This window comes from Blennius ocellaris (genome assembly GCF_963422515.1).
Source record: "Blennius ocellaris genome assembly, contig: SCAFFOLD_165, whole genome shotgun sequence".
NCBI lineage: Eukaryota > Metazoa > Chordata > Actinopteri > Blenniiformes > Blenniidae > Blennius > Blennius ocellaris.
In genome coordinates this window covers 62675-70174 of record NW_027661900.1, presented here as the reverse complement: position 1 = coordinate 70174, position 7500 = coordinate 62675, and the positions used below count along the sequence as shown (strand labels likewise).

The window sequence follows — 7500 nt, the reverse complement described above, 5'->3', positions numbered from 1 at the left end:
GTTTTGTTGGGGGGGTTCAGGTTTTGTTGGGGGGGTTCAGGTTTTGTTGGGGGGGTTCAGGTCTTGTTGGGGGGGTTCAGGTTTTGTTGGGGGGGTTCAGGTCTTGTTGGGGGGGTTCAGGTCTTGTTGGGGGGGTTCAGGTCTTGTTGGGGGGGGTTCAGGTCTTGTTGGAGGGGGTTCAGGTCTTGTTGGGGGTGTTCAGGTCTGGTTGGGGGGGTTTAGGTCTTGTTGGGGGGGTTCAGGTTTTGTTGGGGGGGTTCAGGTCTTGTTGGGGGTGTTCAGGTCTTGTTGGGGGGGTTTAGGTCTTGTTGGGGGGGTTCAGGTTTTGTTGGGGGGGTTCAGGTTTTGTTGGGGGGGTTCAGGTCTTGTTGGGGGTGTTCAGGTCTTGTTGGGGGGGTTCAGGTCTTGTTGGAGGGGGTTCAGGTTTTGTTGGGGGGGTTTAGGTCTTGTTGGGGGGGTTCAGGTTTTGTTGGGGGGGTTCAGGTCTTGCCAGGAGGGGGCTATCAGGTCTCACCCATGTTGGGAAACCCGGGGGGGTCTGGACTGGTCTTGTGGACCAGGGTCATCTTCTGCTGCTGCTCCTGCCGCTCCTGGTCCAGGAGGTCCTGCAGGAGGAGGGGCTGCTCCTCCAGGAGCAGGGGACGGGACTTCTGGGGGGACGTCCTCGGGTCCAGGAGGAGGACAGGAGGGGGGGACGGGAGGGAGGCGGAGGAGGTCTGGGAGGGTCCAGAGGGTCTTTGCTGGAAAAGGGACGGACCTGGAGACAGGAGAAGACCAGAGACCATGGGGGTGACAAGAGGAGACCAGGGGGGACAGGAGGAGACCAGAGATTATAGGGGGACAAGAGGAGACCAGGGGGGACAAGAGGAGACAGGAGGAGACCGGGGGGATGGGGGGGTCAGAATAAGGTGGTTCTGGTTGATCTACCAGGGTCCAGGACTACGTGGGAACAACAAACCTCCAGACACTGTGGACTGAACCGGGCCTGATGGGGGGGCCTGGTCCTGAGCTGGACCTAACGGGGGCGTCTGGTCCTGGGTCTGTGGGGGAGGAGGAGGACGTGTTGGAGACATTCTGTGGAATCAATGTGTCAGTGAGATGAAGGGGGGGGGGGGGGTGGACCTGAGACAGGAGGCCTGGGGGTCCTGGTACTCCCAGGTCCAGGTCCTCGGGGAACAGGTCCCTCTTGTCCTCCAGGTCCAGTTCGGGGTCTGCGTAGGCGATCAGGTCGAACTTCCCCGACAGCAGGAAGTCGTCCAGGTGCAGGTCCAGGTCTTCTTTACCTGGGACAGGGACAGGGTCAGTCCTGGTCCTCACCTGGTACCCCCACACCTGCTCCCCTCCCCCACCCCCCACATCTGGTCCCCCTCCCCCCCACAGACCCTAGTGGACTACTGAAGTACCAGTGACCATACTTCCTACCATCGTCAGGGTCCAGGTTCAGGTTCAGGTCCACCAGGTCCTTCACCTCCACGTCCTCCAGGTCCTTCACAGCCGAGTCCTCCAGGTGCTCGTCCAGCCCGGGGGCCCCAGGGGCTCCGGGGGCTCCGGGGAGCAGCTGCTCCATGCTGGTCCTGGTCAGGGTGGGCGGGGCTACAGGGTAAGGCGTCCTGAGGCGGTGCCGCAGCTCAATGTAGGGCCGTCCCATGATGCTGTGCTGCTGGGGGGGGAGGGAGCGGGGGGGGAGGGGCTGGGGGACACCTGGGGGGGACAGACCATCATTAGAAACGAGGATGTTCTCCTCAGAAGGTGGGGGGGGGGGTCTCACCTGACAGGAGGTGGGGGGGTCTTACTGACAGGAGGTGGGGGGGTCTCACCTGACAGGAGGTGGGGGGGGTTGACAGGCGGCGGTCTGATCTGGGTGAACTCTGCTGGTCTCATCTGGACCTGGACTGGAGCTGGACCAACCCCCATAGGCGGTCCAGCAGGAGCAGCAGACCTGGAGGAGACCAGAGGAGTGAGTGGGGGGGAGAGGGGGGGGAACAGGACCAGGACCAGGACCAGGACCAGGACCTAGGCTGTGCTGGTCTTACCTCTGGGTCTGGGGGAAGCTCAGGACCGGACCTCCAGGATAGGGGGGCGGAGGACGTCCAAACGGGTCTGCTGGCTGAGCAGAGTCCTGCTGGGTCCAACTGTGGACCGGGGGGGCAGGACCAGGACCAGGACCAGGACCAGGACCAGCTTCCTTCCTCTGCTGCTGCCTCAGGATCAGCTGCCGGAGCCGCTGCCGCTGGAACCAGATCACAGAGACCATTTAGGGGGACTCTCTTCAAACTAGACCAGCTGGACCAGCTGGACCAGGTTCAGACTAGGCCAGCTGGTCCAGGTTCTCGTGTCACGGGTTCTACCTGTCTCAGTTTCTCCTCAGAGTCTCCGATCTGGGGCAGGACGCCGACTGGTCCGTCCAGCGGAGACGCATCGTTGCTGGTCTTGTCCGGGGTCTGGTGTCCCGGGGTCAGGTGTCCCGGGGTTTGGTGGTGCCCCAAGGTCTGGTGTCCTGGGGTCTGGTGGTGTCCCGGGGTCTGGTGGTGCCCCAAGGTCTGGTGTCCCGGGGTCTGGTGGTGCCCCAAGGTCTGGTGGTGCCCCAAGGTCTGGTGTCCCGGGGTCAGGTGTCCCGGGGTCTGGTGGTGTCCCGGGGTCTGGTGTCCCGGGGTCTGGTGGTGTCCCGGGGTCAGGTGGTGTCCCGGGGTCAGGTGTCCCGGGGTCAGGTGGTGTCCCGGGGTCTGGTGTCCTGGGGTCTGGTGGTGTCCCGGGGTCTGGTGTCCTGGGGTCTGGTGGTGTCCCGGGGTCTGGTGTCCTGGGGTCTGGTGGTGTCCCGGGGTCTGGTGTCCCGGGGTCTGGTGGTGTCCCGGGGTCTGGTGGTGTCCCGGGGTCTGGTGTCCCGGGGTCTGGTGTCCCGGGGTCTGGTGGTGTCCCGGGGTCTGGTGGTGTCCCGGGGTCAGGTGTCCCGGGGTCCGACTGTCCTCCGACGTCCCGGGGTGCTTGGGGGTCTGGCTGCCGGGGGTCCTGGGGAAGTCCTGCGGGGACCAAGAGGACCTGGTGAGACGGGGTCTCCGGGACCACCTGGACAACACTGCTGAGGACGGTACCTGGTCTGCACTGGGTCCCGGGCCCAGGGGGGACGTGGTCCCCGGGGACCGGGCGGGGGGCCTCGGTGTTCCCGGAGCCGAGGAACAGGGGTCTGGGTTCAGGTCCAGGTCTGAGGGTCTACAGGAGTCCCTCCTTCCTCCTCCCGGGCTGCTCAGCACCTCCTGCTGGGGGGTCTGGAGGAGCGGCATGGGGGCCTTGAAGACCCCCCCCGGGGACAGGTAGGACTCTGTCCCCGAGGACAGGAGGACATTTGTCCCCTGGAACCCCGAAGACGGACTCATCAGGAACCTGGTCTGCTGAAGACCTGCAGGAGGAGACCAGGAGGTCAGGAGGAGGTCAGGAGGAGGTCAAGAGGAGGTCAGGAGGAGGTCAAGAGGAGGTCAAGAGGAGGTCAGGAGGAGTTCAGGAGGAGGTCAGGAGGAGGTCAGGAGGAGGTCAGGAGGAGGTCAAGAGGAGGTCAAGAGGAGGTCAGGAGGAGTTCAGGAGGAGGTCAGGAGGAGTTCAGGAGGAGGTCAGGAGGAGGTCAGGAGGAGGTCAAGAGGAGGTCAAGAGGAGGTCAAGAGGAGGTCAAGAGGAGGTCAGGAGGAGGTCAAGAGGAGGTCAAGAGGAGGTCAGGAGGAGGTCAGGAGGAGGTCAAGAGGAGGTCAAGAGGAGGTCAGGAGGAGTTCAGGAGGAGGTCAGGAGGAGGTCAGGAGGAGGTCAAGAGGAGGTCAAGAGGAGGTCAGGAGGAGGTCAAGAGGAGGTCAAGAGGAGGTCAGGAGGAGGTCAGGAGGAGGTCAAGAGGAGGTCAAGAGGAGGTCAGGAGGAGGTCAAGAGGAGGTCAAGAGGAGGTCAGGAGGAGGTCAGGAGGAGGTCAAGAGGAGGTCAAGAGGAGGTCAGGAGGAGGTCAGGAGGAGGTCAGGAGGAGGTCAAGAGGAGGTCAGGAGGAGGTCAGGAGGAGGTCAGGAGGAGGTCCAGTACCTGGTTGGACGCTCCTGCAGACTGGGGCGGTCTTGGAGTCCGGTGAGGAGGTGGAGGAGTCCCAGGGGGACGGCAGGAGGTGCTGGACAGACGTCTCGGGGGACAGACGGTCTCTCTGCTGCTGCTGCTCCATCTTCACCGCCTCCAGCTTCTGGCACGCCTCCAACTTCGCCTGCTGCTTGCTCTTCTGACGCATTTGCTGGGAGGACAGAGAGACGGGGGACAGACGGGTGAGGACAGACAGGTGAGGACAGACAGGTAAGGAGACAGACAGACAGACAGACAGGTGAGGACCTGTCTCACCTGTCTGAACTTCCACTCCTGCTCCTGCTCAGACTCTCGGGGTCTCAGCGGGTCTTTGAAGGACAAGTCCGTGTCCAAGGAGGCGGGGTCAAAGGTGGGCGGGGCCAGCAGGGGGGCCAGGGGGGCCTGGGGGGCCTGGGGGGCCTGGGGGGGGGTCAGGGGGGGCCGCTTCAGGGGCTCACTGATGGACACCTTGCTGATTCGCTGAGCCGCACGGTTGTCCCGGGCTTTTTGCTGCACACACACACACACACACACACACACACACACACACACACAGTGTTACCCTCAGGAGTACTCTGATTACAGGCTGAGTACTCTGATTACAGGCTGAGTACTCTGATTACAGGCTGAGTACACAGTAGATCTACTCACCACATACGGTGCTCGGTCCTGAGCGCTGGCTTTACGCCAAAGTTTAGCTATCTGCTTCATCCTGGTGGACAAGTCTGACACACACACACACACACACACACACACACACACACACACACACACACACACACACACACACACACACACACACACACACACACACACACACACACACACACACACACACACACACACACACACACACGAGTGTAAAGCAGACAGGAGACTTTATGCCACGCATCTGTGTGTGTGTGTGTGTGTGTGTGTGTGTGTGTGTGTGTGTGTGTGTGTGTGTGTGTGTGTGTGTGTGTGTGTGTGTGTGTGTGTGTGTGTGTGTACCGGGGTACTGCTCCCTCAGCTGGGGGAAGTTGGTATTGCAGTAGAGGACGGGGGCGACACTGGCCTGCTCCCCCAGACTCTCCTCCTTCTCCCACTTCAGCGCCCCCCTCTGCGCCGCCGCCCGGGGGTCCTGCTCCCCGCAGCCCCCCGACGCCTGATCGGCGGGGGCGGGGCCGGGGCTCTGTGGGGGCGGGGCTACTCTGAAGAGCCCCGCCCCGCCGTGCACCACCGGGGCAGCAGGGGGCGGGACCAGGCCGTTCAGGGGCAGGCGCTGGTACAGGACACCTACACACACACACACACACACACACACACACAAAATCATGTGGCAGTACAAAAATTGTGTTGCGTCGTGTGTGTACCTGTGTTGAGTGTGTGTGTACCTGTGTTGAGTGTGTGTGTACCTGTGTTGAGTGTGTGTGTACCCGTGTTGAGTGCGAGTGTACCCGTGTTGAGTGTGTGTGTACCCGTGTTGAGTGCGTGTGTACCCGTGTTGAGTGCGAGTGTACCCGTGTTGAGTGCGTGTGTACCCGTGTTGAGTGCGTGTGTACCCGTGTTGAGTGTGTGTGTGTACCCGTGTTGAGTGTGTGTGTGTGTACCCGTGTTGAGTGTGTGTGTGTACCCGTGTTGAGTGTGTGTGTGTGTGTACCCGTGTTGAGTGTGTGTGTGTGTACCCGTGTTGAGTGTGTGTGTACCCGTGTTGAGTGTGTGTGTGTGTACCCGTGTTGAGTGTGTGTGTACCCGTGTTGAGTGTGTGTGTACCCATGTTGAGTGTGTGTGTGTGTGTGTGTACCCGTGTTGAGTGTGTGTGTGTGTACCCGTGTTGAGTGTGTGTGTGTGTACCCGTGTTGAGTGTGTGTGTGTGTACCCGTGTTGAGTGTGTGTGTGTGTACCCGTGTTGGGTGTGTGTGTGTGTACCCGTGTTGAGTGTGTGTGTACCCGTGTTGAGTGTGTGTGTACCCGTGTTGAGTGTGTGTGTACCTGTGTTGAGTGTGTGTGTACCCGTGTTGAGTGTGTGTGTACCCGTGTTGAGTGTGTGTGTACCCGTGTTGAGTGTGTGTGTACCCGTGTTGAGTGTGTGTGTACCCGTGTTGAGTGTGTGTGTACCCATGTTGAGTGTGTGTGTACCCATGTTGAGTGTGTGTGTACCCGTGTTGAGTGTGTGTGTACCTGTGTTGAGTGTGTGTGTACCCGTGTTGAGTGTGTGTGTACCCGTGTTGAGTGTGTGTTGACTCTGCTCTGATCGGTTGTCATTGTTGTTTGGACTCAGAACAGCCGTAAACACTTCCTCCACGTCCTTCCCCTCCAGCTCTGCACACACACACACACACACACACACACACACACACACACACACACACACACACACACACACACACACACACACACACACACACACACACACACACACACACACACACACACACACACACACACACACACACACACACACACACACACACACACACACACACACACACACGGAATTTAATGATGATTAATTCATTAATTAATCAAAAAGTCATCTATAATGTGATTTCAATCACAATGTGTGTGTGTGTGTGTGTGTGTGTGTGTGTGTGTGTGTGTGTGTGTGAGACCTGGGATCTTGTACAGCTTGCTGAGGATGTCTCCTGAAACACCAAAGGAAATGGAGCATTGAGTGAGACATGGTGGGACAGGAGGAGACAGGAGGAGACAGGAACGAGACAGGAGGAGACAGGAGGGGACAGGAACGAGACAGGAGGGGACGGGAGGGGACAGGAGGAGACAGGAGGAGACAGGAACGAGACAGGAGGAGACAGGAGGGGACAGGAGGGGACAGGAGGAGACAGGAGGAGACAGGAGGGGACAGGAGGGGACAGGAGGAGACAGGAGGAGACAGGAACGAGACAGGAGGAGACAGGAGGGGACAGGAACGAGACAGGAGGGGACGGGAGGGGACAGACAGGGTCTCGTCTCTGGACCCACCGTCTGAGACCATCTTGTCCAGTTCTGGACTCAAGATGGCGTCCAGAGGCTCCTCCTGTTGGGGACGGTCCCGCCCTCCAGCCGGAACCTCCGAGGCCCTGGAGCCGAGGTCCAGACCTGCTGGGGACAGACAGGGACGACTTAATGTTGCAGGGACCGGGACCAGGACCAGGACCAGGACCAGGACCACAGAACACAACTGTGTCACAGAGGAAACTCACGCAGTGGCCCCGACTTCCTGTCAGTGCTGGTTGCCATGGTAACGGCCTGCGGCCCGGAGGGACAGGGGACGTGGAGTCTCGATTGGCCGCCGGGTGTCTCATGCCCCGCCCCCCTGTCCCCCTGACGACTGCAGTCCAGAAGGTCCCGCCCAAAGAAGGCGTCCTGCAGTGACAGCCAATCAGAGAGCAGGGATTCAGTAGAGCTGTGTGTGTGTGTGTGTGTGTGTGTGTGTGTGTGTGT

The 7500-nt window shown here is 60.6% G+C and overlaps 1 protein-coding gene across 1 annotated transcript in view; it reads right to left on the bottom strand.

Annotated features, from left to right (window-relative positions):
* LOC308148655 (histone-lysine N-methyltransferase 2C-like) overlaps positions 1–7500 on the bottom strand; it is a gene marked incomplete at its 3' end in the record, with an annotated part of 40122 nt that overhangs the window by 11956 nt on the left and 20666 nt on the right. The window contains 16 exon segments of the mRNA XM_080522152.1: positions 515–757; positions 959–1040; positions 1123–1283; positions 1423–1701; positions 1818–1939; positions 2034–2230; positions 2349–3017; positions 3090–3394; positions 4051–4249; positions 4354–4587; positions 4729–4802; positions 5068–5352; positions 6280–6378; positions 6669–6701; positions 7039–7158; positions 7260–7422. Coding sequence (XP_080378278.1) covers positions 515–757; positions 959–1040; positions 1123–1283; positions 1423–1701; positions 1818–1939; positions 2034–2230; positions 2349–3017; positions 3090–3394; positions 4051–4249; positions 4354–4587; positions 4729–4802; positions 5068–5352; positions 6280–6378; positions 6669–6701; positions 7039–7158; positions 7260–7422 — 3265 coding nt within the window.